General features: G+C 48.6%; 8 protein-coding genes across 8 annotated transcripts; 4 read left to right on the top strand and 4 right to left on the bottom strand.

Moving 5' to 3' along the window:
- Positions 1 to 159: 159 nt before the first annotated feature.
- Positions 160 to 1,269, bottom strand: N7509_009910 (D-mandelate dehydrogenase-like dehydrogenase; the record flags this gene model as incomplete). Its single annotated transcript, XM_056634547.1, has 2 exons — positions 160 to 899; positions 963 to 1,269. 2 exons carry the CDS (start codon positions 1,267 to 1,269, stop codon positions 160 to 162), a joined length of 1,047 nt encoding a protein of 348 aa, XP_056485167.1.
- A 1,306-nt stretch (positions 1,270 to 2,575) lies between these two features.
- N7509_009909 (uncharacterized protein) lies at positions 2,576 to 2,866 on the bottom strand (the record flags this gene model as incomplete). The annotated part of the gene is made up of 1 exon (XM_056634546.1): positions 2,576 to 2,866. One exon carries the CDS (start codon positions 2,864 to 2,866, stop codon positions 2,576 to 2,578), a length of 291 nt encoding a protein of 96 aa, XP_056485166.1.
- A 1,337-nt stretch (positions 2,867 to 4,203) lies between these two features.
- jhd1 ([Histone H3]-lysine-36 demethylase) lies at positions 4,204 to 8,507 on the bottom strand (the record flags this gene model as incomplete). Its single annotated transcript, XM_056634545.1, has 3 exons — positions 4,204 to 5,100; positions 5,153 to 5,352; positions 5,522 to 8,507. The coding sequence occupies 3 exons, from the start codon at positions 8,505 to 8,507 to the stop codon at positions 4,204 to 4,206; spliced, it is 4,083 nt and encodes a 1,360-aa protein (XP_056485165.1).
- Positions 8,508 to 9,636: 1,129 nt separating this feature from the next.
- On the top strand, positions 9,637 to 10,433 carry N7509_009907 (putative pre-mRNA branch site protein p14; the record flags this gene model as incomplete). The annotated part of the gene is made up of 4 exons (XM_056634544.1): positions 9,637 to 9,668; positions 9,803 to 9,826; positions 9,962 to 10,230; positions 10,333 to 10,433. 4 exons carry the CDS (start codon positions 9,637 to 9,639, stop codon positions 10,431 to 10,433), a joined length of 426 nt encoding a protein of 141 aa, XP_056485164.1.
- A 1,082-nt stretch (positions 10,434 to 11,515) lies between these two features.
- N7509_009906 (STIMATE family protein) lies at positions 11,516 to 12,751 on the top strand (the record flags this gene model as incomplete). Its single annotated transcript, XM_056634543.1, has 1 exon — positions 11,516 to 12,751. One exon carries the CDS (start codon positions 11,516 to 11,518, stop codon positions 12,749 to 12,751), a length of 1,236 nt encoding a protein of 411 aa, XP_056485163.1.
- Positions 12,752 to 13,348: 597 nt separating this feature from the next.
- Positions 13,349 to 15,486, top strand: N7509_009905 (WD40 repeat domain-containing protein; the record flags this gene model as incomplete). Its single annotated transcript, XM_056634542.1, is given in 5 exon segments — positions 13,349 to 13,699; positions 13,796 to 14,305; positions 14,377 to 14,620; positions 14,631 to 15,257; positions 15,335 to 15,486. 5 exon segments carry the CDS (start codon positions 13,349 to 13,351, stop codon positions 15,484 to 15,486), a joined length of 1,884 nt encoding a protein of 627 aa, XP_056485162.1.
- Positions 15,487 to 17,901: 2,415 nt separating this feature from the next.
- N7509_009904 (uncharacterized protein) lies at positions 17,902 to 20,091 on the top strand (the record flags this gene model as incomplete). Its single annotated transcript, XM_056634541.1, has 1 exon — positions 17,902 to 20,091. One exon carries the CDS (start codon positions 17,902 to 17,904, stop codon positions 20,089 to 20,091), a length of 2,190 nt encoding a protein of 729 aa, XP_056485161.1.
- An 832-nt stretch (positions 20,092 to 20,923) lies between these two features.
- Positions 20,924 to 22,581, bottom strand: N7509_009903 (uncharacterized protein; the record flags this gene model as incomplete). Its single annotated transcript, XM_056634540.1, has 3 exons — positions 20,924 to 21,293; positions 21,344 to 22,312; positions 22,364 to 22,581. The coding sequence occupies 3 exons, from the start codon at positions 22,579 to 22,581 to the stop codon at positions 20,924 to 20,926; spliced, it is 1,557 nt and encodes a 518-aa protein (XP_056485160.1).
- Between the last annotated feature and the right edge of the window lie 927 nt (positions 22,582 to 23,508).

Below are 23,508 nucleotides of genomic sequence, written 5' to 3'. Positions count from 1 at the left end.
CGAAAGTCTGGACAGACGTCGTTCTTGGCTTACATTTATGACGCAAAAGATTCCATAATTTCCTTCAAGTTGATATAACGAACAATTTGATAATTCCATATCGTCACTCATAATTATATACAGTATGTAGTCTTTCTTAGCTATCTCTACTCTATCAATCTAAAGCTTTGAAGAAGGTGCTTTTGCCACAAGGTGCTGGTTGACAGGGGTGATTGCCTTGCCATTCTGGAGAAACGAGATGATATTCTCCATTCCCAGTCGCTCGAATCCAATATGCGAATCCAGGGAAGCGCCAGCATTGTGCGACAAGATTTCGACATTTCTCATCTTTCCAAGCTCCTTGTTCACATTCGGTTCGTCGTAGTGCACATCCAGTCCAGCAGAGGACAATTGGCCCTTCTTCAGAGCATCCAGCAAAGCAGCCTCATCGAGCAGCTTTCCGCGGGCGATATTCACAAGCCTGGCGCCAGTCTTCATCTTCGACATCAGTGATGCGTTGAGAAGCGTCTCTCCACTGAATGGAGTAGCAACCAATACACAGTCCGACTCGGCTAGTAGGGTATCCATGTTCTTGTGGTAGGTGGCTTGAGAAACTTCCTCCAGCTGGCGAGGCATCTGGACAATATCATGGTACAGAATCTTCATGTTGAGAGCCAGGTATGCCTTTTCTGCGGTGCGGCGACCAATTTGACCGAACCCAATAATACCGAGTGTGTGCCCTTTGGGGTTCAGCGAAACCGGAGCAAGGTTGCGATTTGCGTCGACGAATTGGTTAGGATCGAGTGAACGAGCTGCCATCGCAGACCACGAAAAGAGGCGAAAGGTTGAAATGATCAGCCAGAGAGCAGCATCGGCAACAGACTCGGTGCAAGCTGCGGCGGCATTGCAGTAGACGACGCCTGAATGAGAAACCACCATGTTAGAACCGTCTCGTTAGAACGAGGGAGTCCGTCAAAACTTACCCTTCTTAGCCAGGGCAGCAGTGTCAACCCAGTCGAAACCAGCGCCCGCGCTGGCATATACTTTGCAGGAATCCGGCAGCAATGAAATCAACTCATCGTTCCAGTTTCCCATTTCGCCGCCAGTATTCCAGAATGGCCGATAGATCGCAAAGAAATCGCCAAACTTCTTATCCTTCAGAGCTTGGATGAACTCAGATCGCGACATGCTGTATGACCGGCGAATCTCGAAGTGCTCTTGGAACTTAGTGTGCAATTCATGGTTCCAGCGGATGTCATCACCAAGCTGGAGGACGACTGGCTTTCCCATTGTGATTTGTTTTCCCGTAGCTTTCTTTCGTGGGGTAAATATTTGGAGATGCGCGATGTGTCAGGAAAATGTGACGGCGACAAGATTTTTTTTCTCAATGGCTAAAAAGTGAAATACAAGGCTTTCCATACCAACTCATGCATTAAATTTAAATATTTAAAGACGGCCAAACTCAGGCAATACGGTTATTGCAGTTTGGCGGCCTCTGTCCTCCGCGGCGGACGGCTATTGAATGCGTTCGGCTATTGAAATCCGAAAGATGGAACAACCCCACGAAAATGGGAAGATCGTCCCATATTCCATTTGATTAGGAGCCAAGTGGATCGCTTGCTCACCCCCCATGGAGAACTTAGAATCCTAACTGCCAGTGAAAATGCAGATCCGCCTTGGGCTGCATTACTTGTTTCTCCGCACGATCTCCGCACGGGGTTTCGGCTACCCCAGTTATTCGCTTCGGAAGTATGTTTCCCATTCGATACGATGTGGTTCTGATTGAGGTAGAGCTTTAGGTCAAAATCATATCTGTATACGTTTATCTACCATTTGAAATAGTTCAATTGTAGCAGGCTTATCATAACACTAGGTAACTAGCTGCCAAGTCATGCCATAGTGTCCATCCGCTTCAATGGCCGAGCTTTTCGTGTCCACTGATTCAAGTTTTCATGTCGGGGGAAAAGACCAAGAAAACGCAGTGCAGTAAATTATCAAGCATGGCCTCTTTCTCCAAGTCCATCATTTTGCACGAGAGCAACGCCCGGATAGTATGTATTTTCGCCCGGATCCTCTTCCCTTGACGCAAATCCCAGTGTCATACTCCCATCCTTCCAGAATCTCACATTAATATCATAAACCCAAGAACCCTCAGGATCCTCTAACCTCTCAATGCGAAATCTTTCCTTCACCCTCGGGCTCTTTACCCAGATTTTCTCCATTTGTTTGAAGGAGTTAGTCACGACCCTGCGATAACGAAGTCCACGTGGTCCATTACCTGCACGAAGCGATACTGATAAGACGTAGGGTCGAACTGGGGAGGTGTAGCTCCAGCCAGGCGCTTTCTGGTATATTCTGTCGTTACAAATCCAACCACCCAAGTCGCGAATAACAGCCATGAGCCGAATTTCAAACCGTACAGATAAAAACGGGCAGCGCGAATGCCTGTGAGTTCAATCCCCAAGGAACGGGCATAATCAATGACGAAATTTAATATCCAAAGAATATGAACATGCGGCTAATTTAAGGGGGTTGTCAGCGGTATTCTCAGAGTTGGAGCGTCGTCAACTTCAACTTCTTTGGAAGGTATAACTATTTACCTTTCAGCGAACCACACGAGTGCGGCGATGAGGCGATCGAATCCCGAGGCTGTGTTCAATATTTCCATGCCAGAGTTCCCGATAGAGGTGATGATTCTTTCATCTGGGATATTCAGAGACTCGAAAGTAGGGTCCGCTAGCACATCTCGACGGGCTGCTAGGAGAAAGAATAGGGGTTCGAGAATCTTTGCGGTAGCATCGGTTGCCAGTGGTGGGAGGCTGCCATTCACAGCCTCTAGGTCTGACGCCGTTCTTTTACTGGGAAGGTGATCTATGGCTGCTGCCATTGTCGATATCTTGATATTATCTCCGAAAATGGGAGACAAAAGGGTGGAGGAATAGTTGCCAGGTGAAGAAAATTCGCTGCTCGGATGTGGCTGTGATCCTGACTGCCTCGCTAACGGACCTCAAAACACCCTGACTGCCTTGCCAGTAGCCCCCAACTGTCTTGCTAGTGAGTAGTGGCCCCAGATTCTGAGAGAATTTTGATCAAGCTTTAGTATTCAAGGACACTTCGAGTTTTTTATTCTAAAAGAAAGTTTCTATTCAAACCGCTCTATAGGTTCAACATCTAGATAATATACCAGTCACCATAATCACTGGCAGGTATACGCCATGGATAGGTAGACAAGGCACTAGCAGTTAAGCAAAGAGACTACACAGCCTTCAAGTCAGAACTATTGCACCGATTCTAACTAAAAGCTTCGATGTAAATATCTTGCCATTGGTGAAATAAAACAAAGAAGATAGTACACGATACATCTTGCGTGCAAACAGAACAGAAAGGGAAATCAATAACGAAAAAGGAAAAAAAAGCTAGAAGCAGAAGCAGAAGCAGATAAACGCCTTGCGCCCAGCGCAATACCGAAAGAAAAGAAGTTCGATCTTGAAATCAGCAACGAGTCCGAGTCCAGTCCGGTCCGGTCCGGTCCGGTCATGATAGAACAGAAGCAGAAGAACATCCGATGAGAGAGGGGGAAACCCAGAACTTAAAAAGAAAGAAACAACCTAGGTAAACGTGATGGACGAGATGAGATAGAGGAAAATGATAGAATAAAGAAGTGGGGGAAAACCCGTCCACAAAATTGGAAAATGGATTATAAGAGACAAAAGAAAAAATCAATATCACGGAGACCAGCAAGGTAACATCAAGACCAGACAGACAAAAGCACAATGAATGACATTGACACCTCATGCAAACAAGATAGAAACCAAAGGGGGTAAGTAAGTAAAGTAACACTAACTCCACACATCCCGCCAGATTCGGGTAAGAAAAAAAACAAACAAACGCCATTTAGAACAGAGATAATCAGTGAAGAGAGAAAAAATGAACAAGATAAAAACTCCGAGTCTCCGGACCCCGCTCCTGAAATGATATCCCCCGAATGAAAACCATTGCCATTGCATTTGTTGGTGAAAAGAATGAGCGTGAAAAAGAGAGGAAAATGGAAAAAGGTGAAGCGATGAAAATAGGAGAAAAAAGAAAGGGAGGTAAATCTCCAACGTTTCGGTCATGAGCAACAACACATCGATCGCTCGCGGGGTTCAGCCGGTCTTCGGGCCAGTGTACTTCACCCGTGGGCGGAATCATTCCAGCAAAGCAAAGCAAAGCGTCTAGCCTAGACTAGCCGCGACGTCTTCGCAATCCATAATCCTCAGCTTGAAGTTCCCGAATAAGGCGCAAGCTTTCCGCATCGGGACCCTCCTCTTCCAAGTGGTGGTTTATATGCTTTGATTGGTGAGGAGACATGGAGGTCGTTGCGTGACGTTCGCGCTTCTCGACCATTGGAGAGCTCTTTTTGGCATGAGAAGAGGAGGGGCGAGAGGACGGTTTCTTAGCTGGGTGTGGACCGGGCGTGGTTCTCCGGGGAGGAAGAGTAGTCCGCACTGTTGGCTTGTGTGGGCGGGCGGCAGTAGTTGAATTAGCTGTCGCTGTCGTTGCGGCCTCTAGAGCGAAGCGCTCATTGTATCGGGGTTGGCGAGATGAATGACGAGAGCTTGAATTGGGTGTGTGTAGCGTCGGTGCCTCGCCTTCGACGGAGGTCATGGGTTCGCCATCTTGGACTACATCCATTTCATCTGCTAATGACGTGGGTGGTGAGACGAGAGAGGCCGTTGGCTTTGAAGAGACAGAAACAGAGTTGGCATCTTTCATCTCGACAGACTCTGCGTGAAAGGCAGGTGGTGATGCGTATAATGATTGGTTCACAGGCACATCTTCTTCCATGTGTGCTGAAGGGAATTGATAAGCCGAGGAATGGTCATGGGGGTCGAGAGCTTCGTTTTCGTATGTTACCGGAACAGCCTGCAAAACCTCTTCCTTGCTATCAGCCTGACCGAGGTCAAAGTGTCCCTGATTCACGATTGGCGATGTGCTCTCTTGCTTTGTCTTCTTCGAGGCGGGAACCGTCTCATCATCGTTCGTTCGAGGCCGCTTTGCCGAAGTGGTGTTGCGGGGTTTAGATCGCTCTTGAGCCTTGATAGGATCTATCCGGCCGTATTCGTCATGTATACAACGACGCTGGTTTTATTTAGCTTAATACATTCGAAAGTGGGTGTTGGGTCAAACTTACCTTGCTCTTCCGGCAATCGTCGCATGCCTTACTACGACCTTTCTTCCCACCATTAGCGCCATCAGGGCTCAAATCATGAAGCCTGTTAGCTGCTGCAGTAGACGTTCCCATGACTGCGGATTGGAATTTTCCAGCGGCCTCAAACCCATCAAGGCCAACCACGCCATTGTTCGGAAATCCGGCTTGCGAGGCGATTGCCGCTAATGAGTTCAATGCGGAAACCGCATCTTGGGCCAGTGAATTTGGAGTGCTAACACCTGACGCGGATCCAAATCCATTGATTGTCATTTGTTTGCCCAAAATCATGTCGGCCGGCTCATCCTTGTGGCGACAACGGATACGCCGTCTCCGACAAGCATCGCAAGCTACCCGCTTCGGCCCTGAGACCGGAGCCTCGTGGTGCGGAGGATCGCGATTTTGGAGTCGTCATTGCGTCCGGAGCCACGTAATCAGGTGTATAACCAGCCGGCAAGGATGTCGGATTCTCGACCAAGCGCTCGGCCTGGAGCGCGGGGGATGGCATGATGTCTTCCAAGCGCTGAATGGGGTGCCTCTCCGCATATGTACGCTGGCTGTCGATATTGCGGTCCGATCGGCGACTCGGTCGTCCAGCGGGCTTCTTTTCATTGAGGGAAACCTTGGGGTTGCTTTCGATAACACCCGGTCGAGTCCATCGCGGTGCCGTCTCATTGCCACGTTTCCATGTAACCCAGATTCCGAACCTCCGAATCATTTCAACAGGATCTGTGATTGCTTTCGGGATGGAACGGCGGATGGCATTGCGAGCTTCTGTCGTGACACCTTCAACAAGATAGCCACTAGCAATGAGCGCTGTCCGAAGAAGATACTTAATCAACTCAGGCAAACCCTCAAGCTCCGCTTGGGAATAGAATCGAGCGTTGTAGTAAGCCGATCCCCGAACTTCTTGGTTGGCAAGTTCTCCAAACTCGTAGTACACGGGGTACTCTCGGTGAAATCGAGCGTTCTCATCCTGCACGAAGTAATCGAATACATTGGAGGGAATAGGGTCATCTTCCAGATATCGCAGGGCTGTGTACCACTGGATCTTCTGGAAGAATGGGTATCGGAATTTCCTAGGGACCTTGGTCTCCTTCTCAATGTTGAGCACCTTGATTTGCATGCCGTAGTTCAGCCTGGTGAGGAAGTTGCCGCCGATTACCAGGCTGTTCTCAGGAGTCCATACGGCATGAATCCAGCCTGATGGAATCAACATGGTGTCCCCTTCGGAAAGATCAACACGATAACACTCCTTTGTCTGGTTTCCGAGGAAGATTGAATCCTGCGCAGGGGAGTTGCACCACTCTTCATACTTCTTCAGGTGCCTATCCTTGGGTGGAATGAAGAAAAAGGTCTTCTTGCCCTTGAGAATATGATAGTACACTGAAGAACCACCAAAGTCGATATGAAAGTCGGTATAGCAGTCGGCAACAGACATCAGGCAATAGAATTGCACTTTGGGGAAGTCACCAATTTCTTGTAGCTCCTTGGGCCAGACAGCATCTTGCAAATCCAAGTCCCGAACGATCTTAGGTCGCTTGATGAGTCTGCCGAGCCTGCTCTGGGAGACCTCCAAGCTGATGACGTTTCGGACGGGTTTGTTGGGTTCGTTACTCTCGTAGTAATCCGCCCATTTCTGCATATCCCACCTCCTATCCTCGCCCTGTTGTGATTTGACATCAATGACCTCAACTCTCTCTTCGGGTCCGTAGAGTTCCGCCACCGCCCGTACCGTAAGGCCTTTGGGGATCACCATGTCCAATTGATCCTGGCCACAGTCAATATTCTCTTCAACCTCGGCCTCCTGTTCCGGGAGATGCTCAAGAAGATCATCAAACATTTCCTTGGTAGAAGCATCTTTGATCAAAGATTCAAAGTCTGGGTTCACTTCGGGGACAGGCTCATGGGTGTTCCAGCAGGCAGGTATCACGATGGGTTCATTCCAGCCATTTCCACGCTCGAAGTATTCGGCAGTGACCAATTCGGGCTTCATGCGGGGGAAATCCTCCGGTTGGAAGCGTATTTTCCCTTGTCGAATAGGCTCCAGGTAGTGGTGTTCCATAGAATCGGAAGCTGCCTTGACAAGGCCTTGGTTGAGACCTGCGTAGTCAATTGCTGTACGGGCTCGCGAGGATTTGCGGACAAAAGTGGTCTGGCCGTGGGCTGGGCGACATGAGCGACATATGAACTTATCAATGGTGCGCACTTCTCGATCGCTTTTGAAGCCAGCGCAGACGATATGGAACCATCGCTTGCATCCATCACAGCCAATCCAGGTATCCTCTTCTTGCTCCTCTGTCTGCACTGGTATTCGAACCATATGACATGCAGCACAGCTTGCCTGGCTTGGTTCGGCTTCGTCTTCCTCAGCTTTAGGCATCGGGTCAAACGGTTTTTGCAAGGCACCAAGTTCAGAAATGCCGGTGGACCGGTGTTCCCCATACCCAGCATATCGAGACGCGTCTCCTGATGAGATATCCTCACTCTCGTCTTCCCACACAATCGGAGGTAGTGTCCCTGCGCTGGTGGTCGGACGTGCCCCCCGAATCACCGGACGTGGTGCAAATGCTGAGCCATCCGAACGAGATCTCATGCGCGAAGGCGGGTGACTGTCCTCCGAGAGGAATGCATGTTTCCCGTCCGGGTATCCATCATTTGCAAATCCAACTCGATTGTGCCTTAATTCGTCACCTCCGTAGTGGTTATGAGACTCGTCGATGCTGACTCGTTTTTTGTGGCTGCTGGGGTGAAAATTGGTCGGTCGGGCGAGGTTTAAAAGAAGCTCGGCATCTGTTGTCATGCTATCTGGGATCGAGGATTGTATATTTGAGGGCGCTTGTGAATGTGAATGGGAGTAAGAAAGGGTATCGGAAAGGGAATGGGAATGAGAATGAGTTGGTTGGCCGCGGGCATGGTATGGTGAGGGGTCTCTTTCGGATCGAGCTCTCTTCGCGGGGCGTTCGGAGGTGTTGGATTCGGGAGGAAACAAGGGCACGGTCGATCGAGATGGGGGGGAAGGTGGGCGATCAGGAAGTGGTGTGAATGTCGGGCTGGTTGCGAGGGCGATGGTCGCAAGAGTGTCGATGGTTGAGTTTGACCGGCCGTGACCCGACCGATGATGTGAAGAGCCATCCACCGCGGGGGTCCGAGTATGATTCGACGGTCGTTGATCACCATCCAGACTTGTAGCCCGAGTGATACCGCGCTCGGCCCATGATGAACGAAATTCTGCGGTGGACGGTGTGATGGGCTCGACGGCGCGTCGCGGGGGGGACGGAGTTCGGTACTGGGGCGGACGCTCCCCCAGGGGAGTCAGGAAGGAGGCCGCGCTCATCATCTTGGCCTGGACCGAGTCGGAAAGTATTGGACGTAGAAACGGACGAGTAGGAGGATCGGGGTTGCGAATAAATGCGCTTCCGGCTGGTGGGTGCAAAGCGGGGATCATGGACCACACGGACTAGCGAGTGGCCGTCGCAGAGGAATGGAAAGTCATTCCTGGCAAACGGACATTCGCAGTCGAAACCGCAAAGCAAACCGGGGCGCGCTGGTCGACAATAATATCGACGGCGCGGTGGGGAGGAGGAGGAGAAGGTCAAGTTATGTTCGGAGTGGACGGAGAAGTCGCAGTTGAGGGGGGTTTCGTTTGGACGGCGGCAGGCCAAAGGCGCCGAGGGTCGCGGCGCGCAGCCCGCGGGCAGGGAAGGAAACGGAATGAAGACAATCCAGTGGGCAGGAGAATGAATTCCTGCGGTGTAGCTAACAGGCGCGACTGGAGCTGATGATGTCGGAGGGGAGGAGGGGAGGAGGATGAGTGTAAGGAGGGAGGAGTGAGTTGGTGGTAGTCGAGTTGGCAGGTCGCAAAGAGCGCAAGGTCAAGGTATTGGGGGGAACGCGGGACAGCTCAACCACCGAAATGCCTTTTGGTGCCGGCAGATCTCCCTTTATACCGAAATCAAATCAATTCCAGGTGAATGCTGAGAGTGAAGCGTCCCGCGATCGATTGAGTGACTTGGTTGAAAGAAGGGAAAGAAAGTAGACTTGAATGGCCGAGAGCTTTCCCAACTTGCGACGCTCTCATCGAGCTCTCAGTGTAGTATAGTGTATGGTGTAGAGGGTATATACCATCCGGTACGCGCGTATTGACCGATCTCCGAGCAGGAGTACCTAGAGAATGCCAGTTGATACTAGTCAATTACTCAGGAGGGGTAGGTACCTGGTGCTCTGTGCACGTGCACTGATAATGTCACGTATTGTCACCGCTTACCTCATCCTTTCTGCCTCAGGCATTAACTCAACCGGATTAGGCAACGCCAAGACTTCCATGGCTCGTCTGCATGCTGCGATGTCTCGCGCTCTCCTCTCCTTCCGAAAAAGAAACCACCCGCCCAATCTCGATTCCTCCCCGGGTTTCTTGCTCTTCAATTTACATTCATCAACTCCATTCTCTTTTATTTCTGCCACTGAGGATGAGCCGGAAGCTCGCCCCCGAAGCAAATCGGTACGTACCTGGAATCTTTTGCCCCTCTCAACTCGGCCTTGTCATCCCGCAAAAAACCCGGAAGCCCATCCCGCACCCCCGAGACCACCATTTGTCGTTCAGATATGCTAACTCGTCTTTTCTCTTTTTGCTAGGATTCTCTTCGTCAAGAACCTCAAGTATGTCTCAGCGCGATCCGCCATCCTCCATCCTCAATCGATTTTCATACTCGCGTGATGCTTGCGTGATGCTTGCGGAATACCATCTACAGTCGAATTTAGATCACTGACGAGATATCTTTTTTTCTTCTACAGCTACAACGTAACCGCGGAGCAATTATTTGACCTCTTCGGCAAGTTCGGACCTATTCGGTATGGCATTGCTCGTGTTCCTTCTTTCCTTTGCTCGACTACGTGGATGGACACGCCGTTGACACTTTCTTTTTTAAAAACTAGGCAAATTCGCCAGGGTATCGCCAACAACTCCAAGGGCACGGCGTTTGTGGTATACGAAGACGTACACGACGCCAAGCAGGCATGCGATAAGCTCAATGGATTCAACTTCCAGAACAGATACTTGGTCGGTATGTGCAGCAAGATACGTGGCGGTGATGGTGGTGCTGGTGGCGGCAGTGGTGTGGAAGCAGAGGCGATGAACACAAAGCTAACGGATCTTCCTCCTCTAGTATTATACCACCAGCCCGAGAAGATGGCACGTTCAAAGGAGGATTTGGCGGAAAGGCAAGAAAATCTCGAAAGACTTAAACAGCAGCACGGGATAGAATGATGTGACGACTCTCATGATGCCCTCTGCGTGCGGCTCGCAGTGCATGGTATTGCAACGGCTTTCCTGCTCTATCGATTCCGGGATGGTTGAGGGGTTCTTCGGCGTTTTGTTTATTCCCTCTGGTTGATTTTATTTCCTTTCGTTTCGTTGCGTTTCGTTTCAGGTGGGAGACGGAGGCTCGATGGGTTTTGACTCCTCGGTTATCATTTATCAACCAGGAGGCTCTCGCTTGAAGGATACACTTCGCGAGGGCGGTTTCTTTTCTTCTTCACTTCTCTTTGTCTATGCTATTATCCTCCTATTCCAGATTCTCGTAATCAAATATGGAAACCCTTTGCTCGACGACTCCGCTGGGACCAGTTTCTGTACCCCATATCGTCTATTATTCTAAATCTCTACTCCCTGTTCATCATGGCTCTTCTCCCCTCCATTCCAACTATTTAAGATCTACTCAAACATTAAATAGAGTCAGGCGGACACTGCGACACTGCGTCACAGCCGCACTCGACTCCACCCTCCGGCAGGGTCCAATTAAGGGACTATCGCTCTCCCCGTCTTTACTTAGGAAACCCCCCTGGAAAACAAAAGCCAGGGAAATTCTAATCTATCTTGAAATGCAAAAAAGCTACAGCGATAAACCGGGAGTTCATGTCCATAAAACCTGCTGAGACTACCTCAACACCCGAGTTCCCTCCAGCCAAGTAACGTCTAGTCTCCGGTTAGCCGCGTCGATCCCGGTGCGGGGAGAGACACCGCCTCCAGGCAGAGCTCGACTGCGACTGCGACTGACTGCAACACTGCCCGGTTTTGGCTGATGCCTCAAGACAGAACTTCATCTCTTCATTCATTCTCTCGTCCTCCTCCCCAGTTCCATAACCTCGACACCCAAGTTCATGACATACTGAAGCCTCACCATTAATCAGCCTAGTGGCACCCAAAAGCGCCCCCGCGTTACACGAGCCGCCTGGTGTCTTGGCTTGGCCACCCGACCCCATTTCTCTCTGTGAATCATCCTACAACATCCGGGCTTGCTTTCAACCTATCGACCTATCGGCCTACAAACCACACCCCAGTAATTCACGATGGATCTCGCTGCTCCCATCATGGTAGCTGCGAGAGCGACATCAAGTCTCATCGCCGCTTCCCAAACCTCATATTCCGACCCGACGCCATCACCGTCCGACGGCCATAAGCTATTCTACCATGGCGCATCTGCCTCCGACTCTGGTGCCTCTGGTGGAGAGGATCAGGGAGAATGCCACTTATTAGGACCATTTTCCCTTCTTGTTCAGTTAGCGCTGGGAGGACTGGCGCTACTATCGTTGGTCTTCAAGCGGTGGAGAGAACGGCCCCAGCGGCCGGTAAAGGTGTGGGCATTTGATGTCTCGAAGCAGGTCTTTGGTTCGGCTATGCTTCATCTCTTGAATTTGACCATGTCCATGTTCTCCGCTGGTCAGATAGAGATCAAACCGTCGTACAGACCGAATCCCTGCTCATTCTACCTACTAAATCTGGGAATCGACGTGAGTATCTATCTCCATCCCTCCACTCTTCTTCTAGCCAACCATCATATCAAAAATATGTGCACAGAAAGGAAAATGCTAACAAAAACCCACCAGACAACCCTCGGCATCCCAATTCTAATCCTCATCCTCCGCATCCTAAACATCCTCGCCTCCTACACACCACTAGCAAATCCACCCGAATCAATCGAATCCGGCAACTACGGCCAACCACCCAAAGCATTCTGGTGGTTCAAACAATCAATAATCTACTTCATCGGCCTACTAGGCATGAAAGTCTGCGTCTTCTTCCTAATCCAACTATTCCCCTTCATCGTCAAAGTCGGCGATTGGGCTCTACAATGGACAGAAGGAAACACTGCACTTCAAATCATCTTCGTCATGCTCCTCTTCCCTGTTACCATGAACGCGATTCAATATTACATCATCGACATATTCATCAAGAAATCGATTTCCCAGGACGGTTATAATTCCGACCTAACGACTGAGGGATCAACGACTGATAGCGTGGGGCGTGAGGCTCTACTCGCTGGTATTGATGATGCTTATTCGTCTGATAGTGATGTTGAAGGTGAGGCGCCGAGGAAGTCTTCTATTGCTAAGTCTGTTACGAATGCTACGGCTACGGCTACGGCTAAGGCTACTTCGCTTCAGGAGTCTGAAGGTCGGTTTTTGGAGGAGGAGTTGAGTATTCCTGCTCCGCCTTATCAGCCTGAACCACCTGGTTCGAGTGGGAGTGGGAGTCAGAATGGGCAGAAGGAGGGTTCGGGTCTGAATGAGTCGTCGCAGCACTGATGATTGATGGCTCTGGGATGGGCCTTGGCGTTAGGGTTGGAATTGGTCATTGCTGGTGTATGGGAATTTTTATGAATAAATGTGCACACGATTATTGTTTTTGAGTATTTTATCGATTAGAGACTATGTTTATTACTTCACTGCCATGTTTAGTGCAGTCATAACAAATTAAAGCAACTCGAACCTATACTGTTTGGACTGGGAACAGTCCAAGACCATGACTATATATTCTTTGCGTAAACTCATTTTCGATCCTTGTGAGGAATCTAATCCATGGATATACCACTACTACTTCCAAGATTGCAACCGTCCGTCCGGCTATTACCTATAACTTGAAGTTATAATTTACCTTGAATAAGATATTAAGTACTAGTAGTATTAATATGCATCAACCAGTACCGGGTCTATGATCATTTCCAAGGCCGGGTCTACTAGCACACACCGCCTCCACCCACGGCCATCTTTCTGCCGCCCGCGATCCCAAATTTTTTTTCTGCATCGAAACAGCCAACCTTAGCTCCCACGCCGATCCCGTGGAGAGATAAATTTCGACCCAATTTCTGTTCACCCGGGTTGAAAATTCGAAGCACCGAGAAAATGCCCAAAACAGCCCTTAAGCAAAAATCCAAGCGGACGACCGCCCGGTCTCCGCTCGACAATGCGCCGATGCATCCCCGTCCCCGTCCCGCAGACAACGACATTGACATGGGTGACGAAACCTCCAGTGACGAGGAAGATGCCCCCGAGAAGGATGCCGCGGAGAAGAAGCTTGAGAAGATGCTTTTTGGCGACGACGAGGGGTTCATGGGGGCGTTGAAGAGTCAGCAAGAGCGTGCGGATGCGATGCAGCTTACCCTACTCAGTGATGAAGATAGTGAAGGCGCTGATGGTCTGGGTGAGAGTGATGCGGAGGAGCAGGGTGATTTGGCCGATATGGCCGATTCGGATGTATGTGCACATTTCCCCTTCTGATGTTGCTGTTTCCCAGCGCATTGTATTGTTATACGCAAAACTGACAAGATTGGTTTTTTTCTTTCTTTCTAGCTCTTCTTCCTCGACTCCGGCAGTGCACCCGCTGATACGAATATGATTCCTTCCCCGGAAACACCATCGGACGAGGAGGACTCGGACGAGGAATCTGCTCCAGCCGTCTGGGCCGATAGTGACGACGAGCGCATCGCAGTCTCACTAGCTGGCCAGGCTAAATTGCGCAAGTTGCGCACTACCGAAGACGAAGATGTTATCAATGGCAAGGATTACGTTCGACGACTGCGCAAACAATTTCAGCGCCTTCACCCCACGCCCGATTGGGCGAATCCTGAACTCGCGGCTAAGCGGCGCAAGGTGGACTCGGACGACTCGGACGCGGATAGCGCTGAGGATATGGACTCTGATGAGGAAGAGCAATTATCCATGCAGCCTCTTGCCAAATTGCTTCAAAATGCTTCGGATCTTACTCGTGTGGAGGATAATGCCCGTACTGGCGGGAAGCGCAAGTTGCGCCAGGAAGTTTTGGATATTCAGCGTTTGAAGGATGTTGGCAAGACACAACCGGTAAGAAAAAGAACCTTCCAACAAAGGCTAAGAACAGATTGCTAACCATTTCTGCTTCTCTCTCTCTCCAGTCCTCCGTCGACTCCCTCACTTTCCACCCACACTACCCCCTCCTGCTCTCCTCAGGACCAGCATCAACCCTCTTCCTCCACCACATCTCCCCCTCATCCCCATCTCCAAACCCACTCCTAACATCCCTGCACATCCGCCGCACACCCCTTCACACCTCAACCTTCGCCGCACCCAGCGGCAACCGAATCTTCGCCTCAGGCCGCCGCCGCTACTTCCACATCTGGGACCTGAGACACCGGCAAAGTGGACAAAGTAAACGGCGCCTCAGACCGCAACGAGCAAAAATCCATGGAACACTTCAAAGTCTCCCCCTGCGGCCGCTACGTCGGTCTAATCGGCAGTTCGCGCAAAGGCGGCGGTCTAATCAACGTCCTGGACAGCGGTACTGCGCAATGGATTGCGCAGGTCCGCGTTGATGGTCGGGGCGGCGTGGCTGATTTCGCTTGGTGGTCTGATGGTGAGGGATTGACTGTTGCTAGTAAGAATGGAGAGGTTTCTGAGTGGGATGGGAAGTTGCGTCGTGTTGTGGCGAGGTGGGTTGATGCTGGTGCTGTTGGTACGACGGTTCTCAGTCTTGGTGGGAGATCGGGTCGTACTCAACTTGGTGGGGATCGGTGGGTTGCTATTGGTAGTTCGAGTGGTGTTGTCAATATTTATGATCGGAGGGATTGGGCTACTGCGTACGCTAATGCTAGCGCTGGTGGTGCTGGCGGTGCTGGTGAGAAGGATGCTGCTGCTGTCCAGAATGGAATTCCCAGAAACCCGGTCCCTGTTCGTGCATTGGATCAACTTACTACCCCGATCAGCCATTTGGTTTTTGCGCCGGATGGACAAATGCTTGCTATGGGTAGTCGGTGGAAGCGTGATGCTTTGCGACTTGGTATGTTTAATTTGTTTTCTATTCTATATTGCTTGTTTCCTCGGTTTACTAACATTTTCTTTTTTTTTCCCTTTCAGTCCATCTGCCCTCCTGCACCGTCTACAGGAACTGGCCTACATCCAACACACCTCTTGGCCGTATTTCGGCAGTGGCTATCTCGCCTAATTCGGAGCAATTGGCCGTCGCTAATGAACAAGGTCGTGTGCGACTTTGGGAGATTCGTGGGTAGAATGATACCTACCAGTGATCACGACGTTGGACTAGATTGAAGGACGATATTCTGTGTCCCGTGTCTGGTAGGTGGGTGGATATTTGATATCTCGCCCAAGTGGCTTGGCTTGCCTGGCCTGGCGATCTCTCGTCGATTCCAACCTGGTATGGGATTGATTGGATCATTCAAGTTTTTTATGTATATTCAAGTTCGGCTTCGGCGTAACATATATGGCATGGCATATTAGAGTTGGATAGTAGCGCTCTGCATGATAGGAATGTATGATGACCTCAGGCTTGATAGAAGGAAGAATCAACATTCAAATAAAAGTACTAGTATTGATGCATGAACTTGAATTTGAACCGCTGTAGAGAGGTAGAGAGGCTTCCGATACATAATCTACTTTGTACAGTTATGTAATCCCCTATAGAGAGCAGCAGGAGGAACTTGGCTTAGAGGTTTTCTATTGAGTTAAAAAAAAACCAATAATAAAAACAAAAGGAAAGGGATATACATAATTCTGCTTCAATACCAAGTCCCAAATTGTAGAAGTACCGTATCAGTCGCCAAGTGAGTGCGGACAAAACCATGGATGTATTATTTGGGGAGAGTTTAGAACTGAGGATCGCACTCAATACCGGTTTCCCAGGCAATTGTCTTCTTCTCTTTCTCAATTGACTCGTGAAGTCTGGGGACATCCTCATCATCGGAATCGATTGCTTACTCCAGTTCTGCCAGAGCCCTTTCGAAGAATTTCAAGGCACACGCATGGTTCTCGATATTTGCATAGACAGTTCCAATTAATTCAAGTATGCCGGTGAGGTCTTCTTCATGTTCAGGTGCAAGTATTTTCTCAACCCCTGCGAGGGCCTTTTCGAGGATCAACAAAGCATCTTCATTCTCTTTGCTAAGTATTCCCTATAGATTAACAGAGAAGACAGACAAAGCTACTACTATTAGATAAACAGTCCTTCCTTAATATATTACTGTCTAAAATAAACTCTTAATGTATCTGAATCTAGGACCTAGGAGGATCTCTCTACTGTGTATCGTAATATAATTACAGTACCAAAAACCCCTTCTGGTCTAAACAGTACCGTATATAGTCTGATAGATAGTCTATTCCTAGTAAATATATGCTTTAAGTCTACTTTCTTAGTAGTACAGTGCCTAGTTAGCCAGGAACAGTAGACAAACCCTACTGTATATAAGGAATTAGATATACTTTTTAATAAAGAGCTTAGTATATAGCTGTATATTGATAATCTACAGAAGAAAGCTTGTAAGGAATATTATTGTTGCTTTACAAAGATAGAGTAGCTTAAGAGGAAGATCTATAGATCTGCTTCCTACGTTTATTAGGTTGAGTATAATCTCTATCCTTAGTTGGATTCTTTTTTCTAGTTTATTAAGTATATATTAGCCTCAGTATCATTATATTAGATACTATCGATTATCTATAGTCTCTCATAATTTAATCAATTCTAGTAACCTTTGTTATAAAGATACCTAAAATATTCAGTATAGAATTCCTCTAGGATCAATACAGCAGCAATACCATAAAATATAGCCTAAATCTCTATATTTTATGCAAATCACATAATATTATTATTTGCCCCACTTATGGGCGGGTTATAGGCAGTCAGGGCATGCCCATCAATGGGCGGGTTTGCTAATAGGCATGCCCATGCCCATATGGGTTTACACAGGTCTAAATATACCGCGAAACTTGAGAAAACGACAGCTTTCTTTCTTGGCAATATCTTTCTCAACCTAGACCTCGATAACATAGATTGTAAAACCGATTGCCATATCTGTCAATGGAAGGGAAGATGTTGGTATGTGCCATGCGTGGACTCCATCTTTCCTCTTCTGAACAGTCTTCTTTCTGGGATAAGTGGAAGGGGGCGATTACTATCTTACTCGGTGGGTTCACGGGTGTGACTTAAGTTCGAGGCTGAATCAAACTCATCGGTGCAGGGTTATACTGCAGCCACTGGCTGTCTTTGGGGGTTATCTCAGAGAAACGCCTCTCCGTCATAGCCTCCAGCTAGAACGTCGCCTTGCTTCCTGACTAATTCAGGATAAAATTCCCAACACTCGCTTAATGAGTTTCGATTGAGAGGAAACGAATGAAATTCCATCCCTAGTCAATGGCTGGGGGCATTAAACCAGAATACTGGTTAAAAGACACCTAGGTTAGATTATAGTCAAAAGAAGCAAATATCGAAAGACTATTGGAATGGACCTTCGTGCTACATAACTAATCTTGGCGGGGATATACAGCATATCCTTTCTCCGGGTATCCACCAATCCTGCTGCTGAGACACCTTTCTTAAAGCCACGTGACAGCATCCTCCGAGGGGTTCTCGACTCCTCCGATCTCACGAGAAGTATTGTCTGTTGTCGCTTAATCGCTGAAATCCACATAGAATGGCTTCTCCCATTTTCAACGTCCGGAAACGCAACCAGAGAGCATGTCGGCGCTGTCATCGGCGGAAGCAAAAGTGCGTGGGATTCCCCTCTTGCGTCAACTGCGAGGCTGCAGGTTTGCAATGCACGAGATCCGAAATAGCCGGGTCACAGACGGTAGCGCAAAGGTACCATGGTATGTCAAAGGATGTACTTTATGACAGAATCGAGGTTTTAGAGGCCCAATTAGAGGCCATTTCGAAGCAATCTGCAGAGGGGCAAACATCTGCTCATTGTACCGGCCAACCGTCATCAAAGGGCGGAGATCTGACCGATGTGATGGGGCTATTGATGTCGGAAGATTCATTTCCAAGAAGCTCGATTGGACGAGATATGGACTGGCAATTTCTTGAAACGTTTAAGATCCACCCCGAGGCGAGCATTTTGAACCACGATGGCGAGCAAGACTTTATCTTAGACACACCCCGGCATGACGAGCTTGCCCCAGTTCCGAGTCATGCTGATGGGCTGGGATTCTTACGAACATACTTTGAGACCTTCCATAACCGGATGCCGTTTCTTGATCGAGCCGAGATATACCAATTACATGAGGAAAGACATCAATTGGCTAGCTCAACACCTCGACAGCAGTGGAAATCTTTCATAATATTCGTTATCTACGCCATCGGAGCTACGACACAGATGTCGCCAAGCTCTACTTCTGACGCTCCAAGCAACTACTTCCGAACAGCTCTGCAGCTCAAACCGCCTATTACTAAACTTCGCTCCTTAGAAAGTATTGAAGCAATGATGTTGCTCATCATGTACAACCTGAGATCACCAACCAGCTCTAATATCTGGTACATGATTGGGTTGGCTATGAGGGCAACAATTGACCTAGGACTGCACAGAGAGGTCAATTACCTCATGTTGAAATGCGATGATGCGCAAAGGATGCGCAGACTGTTTTGGAGCGTTTATCTCATGGATCGCAGTATCTCCCGACTTCTCGGTCGACCCTTCAATATCGCTGAACACGATATCAACGTGGCATTACCGGACAACAATGATATCTCCTTCCAGATGTTTTCTGATCCACAATCAGCGTTTAAAGGGTATACACAGTGTGAACCGACCGTTGGGGCTTTCATCCCCTCCATTCACCTAGTCCGTCTCAAGTCACAAATTCAGAACAAGATCTATAGAGCAGATAAGGAGGCCCGACTACTGTTCCAGGAAATTTTCCCTTTGCTCGCTGCTCTGGAAGAGTATAAAGCGTCCATGAAATTTCAGCTCCCGCCTATCGAAAATGACTGGATACACATGCACTGGAACAACGGCATTTGCATGCTACTAAAGCCATTTCTCAGCCTGCTACACCCAGATCATGAACTTATACACACTTGTCTGAAAGCCGCAGGGAATATGTGTCGATTCCTGAAAGGTCTACATCAAAAGGGCTATATCGGATTTGGCTATATCCTAATCAACATCTTATTGAATGCTGGACTTACAATGTGGTCGGTAGAACAATCCTCATGTCTTTGCCCCAGAAAATCTTTGCTTACTCCGGCTTTTAGCTCCTGTCTTCTTCGATCGCCGAAGCACTACTCCACTACGGTTGCAGATGATCTGTGTGCCTGTTCCTCCGTTTTATTTGCAGTCACAGAACGCATGAACCACCTAAAAAAGTATCGCGACACTTGGAAGGCCACCGTCGCTAAGGTCATGAAACATCTTGAGCATAGTTTAAATCATTCACAGCTAGTGGGTCAGGGAAGCTTCACAATGCTGAACTTGGAGGACGACTGCATGGTATCAGGGGTGAGCAATCTGGCTGCCCCAGATGATACTGGCAGCCTTTTCCAGTTCCACTTTGATCAGTCTCTCAGTCATGTCAGCAATTTATTTGACCCCAGTACACAATTGCCTCTCCAAATGCAACTATCGGGTGGAATTCCTGCTGTTGACGATACGCAGCTCGACTTGCAATGCATCTTCAACGACCCTCAGGACTGCCACTGTGAAGTCCACAGCAACTTAGCTCAACTACAGCCATTTGGATTGAGAGAAAATCAGCCTTGCGATTGGATCCTCTCAGAGACTTCCTGGAGCGAACGCGAGCTGGACTTTCGAATGATTGATGAACTGTTTGGAAATATTAGGGCTGGGGGGGTGAACGACATTCATGTTAGAGCTTTCTCCCTCTAGGGTACCCGTCTGTAATTATTTTCGGTTGCTAGTTATATTCAGATTTACGGCCAGTGCGTAGGCCTCGAGATGGAACCGCAAGACCCGCGCGGCGGTTTTAGGCGGAGGAGAACTGACCCTCAAAGGTGCGAGTGACCCGCGCGGGTCTACAAACATAACTAACTATTCTCCCTTTTAAGCTAGCTATCCTTAACCGGGAGTAGTTAACGATTAGGTACTAGATCGGTCGCGTGATAAAGTAGGTAGCACGTTTAGGACGCCTTAATAGCCGCCCGTTTATGTCATGATATCGTTATGGGGGCTATTCCCGCTTCTAGGGGTATAGAATATTTAGTTATCCTGATTTAGAATGAATAACGTCGTTTAGTATATTACTCCGTTAATAGGTAAAGAGTAGTGGTTTACGGACGGTAGAACCTGCTTGATTTACGCCAGGTGCATAAACACGTTGTACACACGAAATGGGATTTGTGTGACAGTGGTGGTTGGCGTTGATTATGCGTACTACTAAAAGCACCACAATCGTGCAGGGTGAAGAGAGACTAATCAAGAGAGAACAAAAATCGGCCTGTTAGACAGAGGAACAAGCAGTGGAAGTTTGAATCGGATGGTCAAGTATGCCCGGGACTTCTACCCGAGATTAAAAGAGATGTCAAACTTGTTCATTTTACAGTTATATCAACAGGGCGTCATTAATCTCATCTACGTCTCGATTTCATAATTCAAGTATGGCAAGAGCAATTCTCTCGGTTGAATTCAACTGTCGTCCGGCATGAACTTGATCTGTTCCCCCAAGTGGTCACGACTGGCTGATTCAAAGCATCTCTCTCTCTCACACCACATCACCGTTCCAATGCTTAAACGCCCTTGTGGGCAATTTCAAGGCAAACATGCGATCAATCTCCATGGGGGAGCGTCCTTTCATCTCGGGGACGGACCACCATGTCCCTATGATCCCGACCGCTGCAAGTCCGGCCATGACAAACCCGGTTTTTGCTCTGAGATTTCCCTTATCTGCGTTGTAGATATAAGGCAAGATGATAGAGAATACGCCTGTAGCTACGCCGCTAATAAACCAGCCTATTCCCTGTGTCTTAGCTCGCAATTGTAGAGACGACGTTTCGGCAGCCACGACATGGGAGGCCGGCCATATCCCCATGCCGCAAACCATGGTGATAACCATCATTGTGACAGCAGAATACCTGCTATAAAGTGAGAAATTCTTTCAGTAAAAAAGGTCGGATGTACCTACCAAATGGTAATAGGCCCCGTGAAGCAACCTGCAATGCCCATTGCAAGCCACAAGCCCATGGCGGTTCCTAGGGTTGCCAGCGATAGAAACCGTCTTCCGAATCTATTCAACACCCACAAGCTGACCACATTTCCAATCAGACCCAGCCCGATGCCCAGAATGAGAAAGATCAAACTGTTGGTCGATCCCATCCCAGCAATCTGCAGGAAGTAAGATGCATTAGCTAAGAGAGGTAGGCCGAAGAGCTGTGGCAGCGCACTAGCGAAGGCGACGATGCCTGTTCTTCTCAGATGGATTCCCTTGAAGCAGTCCGCATATGTTTGCGACTTTCTTTCTTCCTCTTCAACCAGTATGGACGTCCGCAATTCGTCGATAATTGCTTCCGAATTAACATCAGGCCCATCAAGTCTCCGCTGCGCATTTACCGCTTTATCCACCCTTCCTCGCCTCACTAGCCATGTCGGGCTCTCCGGTAGCATTACCGCCAGTAGAAATGGAACAGCGGAGAATGGCCACTGTGATGCAAAACAGATGCGATAACTCGTCGCTCCCTTATGCTTCAGCGATGTATATACCACGATTGACCCAATTAGCTGCCCAAGGAGGGTGAAAATCGGTAAAAAGGCAATGATGGGGCCTCGAAGTAACACCGGCAAAACTTCAGACATGTATGTTTGTACCACGCACAGCAGTATACCAACACAAATTCCTTGAAACAGCTTTCCAGCAAGGAATAACCCTCGTCGCGAATCTATGGCGTCAGGTACGTCCGCAACGTAGCATATGGCGACGGCGATTGCTGAAAGAAAACTTCCAGTTGCGAGCGAGAGCCGGCGTCCTCCGCGATCTTGGAAATGTCCACCGAAGATGGAGCCGATCATCATTCCAATTGGACCAGCAGCGTTCCAGAGGGATAGCCATATGGATGGAATGATGTACCTGTCACCGAGTTGTTCTCCAAAGCGATGTCTTTCCGTGGTTAGAAGATAGATAGTTGATGGAACCAAGGCGAGACCTTACTGAAATGCCGGCATCGCAGACACTGTTCCCACAATGACTAGATCATAGCCATGCAAAAGAATGGCAGAGCTCAAAACAACATTGTATGCGATGACCCTAGGCCACTTTTTCATCGACTGCCAGAGAGGAATATGACCCTCCCGAGGGTTGTTATCTGTATCGGGACGAAATACATCTTGAACAAAGACTTGAGTACGTTTGACTTCCGAGCCTATCATAGTGAAATAAATCACACTTCTCGTGGAAAATTCAGCTACCTTGCCCCCAGATTTTACTGATTATAAATGATCTTCCCTACAGCACAGACGATGCGGGATGGACAGAGTCGCCGAGGCATCTTCATTGTCAAATGTGACCTGAGCTAGGACTTCGAGCAAAAGCTATCTCTAAGCGAGCACCAAGGCGAAAGGCAAGTAACGCCGCCGTCGAATAGGTACCCAATGATCCCATTGCATTCGCAATAAATAGCTGGATTTGCCGATTGCACCAATCACACCTCGCGGCAGCGGCTCACCCCGCACGAATGCCGCGGATGCCTATTGGTCGTCTACAGGATTGAGTTGGGCGTTTCTTCTCCTCTTCATGGACAACGACAACTGTTCTGCATTAACCGCGCTTACCCTGTGTTGACATTTTGGAAAAAGCTAGAAGCCGAAAAATAGGCTTCAAAGGTCCGAAAAATAGGCTTCAAAGTCCGAAAAATAGGCTCTGCGGATGGGGTTGGGACGCTAAATTGTGCCCAATGAAAAGACATGATATCAACAGAGACTCTCATCTGCGGGGTATTACGTTACTTTACTGTAAGGTAACGTAACCAACCACCGAACTACCAGTTTTTTCCGCACCACGAAAACTTGAATGCAATTGAAGATTGTTTATTCAACGCGTGTTTTCTCATCACTATGTCTGAGAGATGCCTTTACCTTAAGAAAATCGCATGCAGATTGCCACATCAAGACGTGGAAAGAATTTCGTTGAAGACCATTGCAGCTAGGATTTTTGTAGTAATCTAAGGAAACAATTTCGTGTCTATTTCGTGTCTGCCTCCATGGTGTCAAACCCGATCAGAAACACGCGCAAATGGCCACATATAAACGGTCCTTGAAATCCCTGTGAAACCCCTGATAGATGCAATAAACAAGGCT

Source organism: Penicillium cosmopolitanum (genome assembly GCF_028827165.1).
Source record: "Penicillium cosmopolitanum strain IBT 29677 chromosome Unknown utg000009l:1.0-9042332.0:1.0-9050551.0, whole genome shotgun sequence".
Classification (NCBI taxonomy): Eukaryota; Fungi; Ascomycota; class Eurotiomycetes; order Eurotiales; family Aspergillaceae; genus Penicillium; species Penicillium cosmopolitanum.
This window is presented reverse-complemented; position numbering and strand designations above follow the sequence as displayed.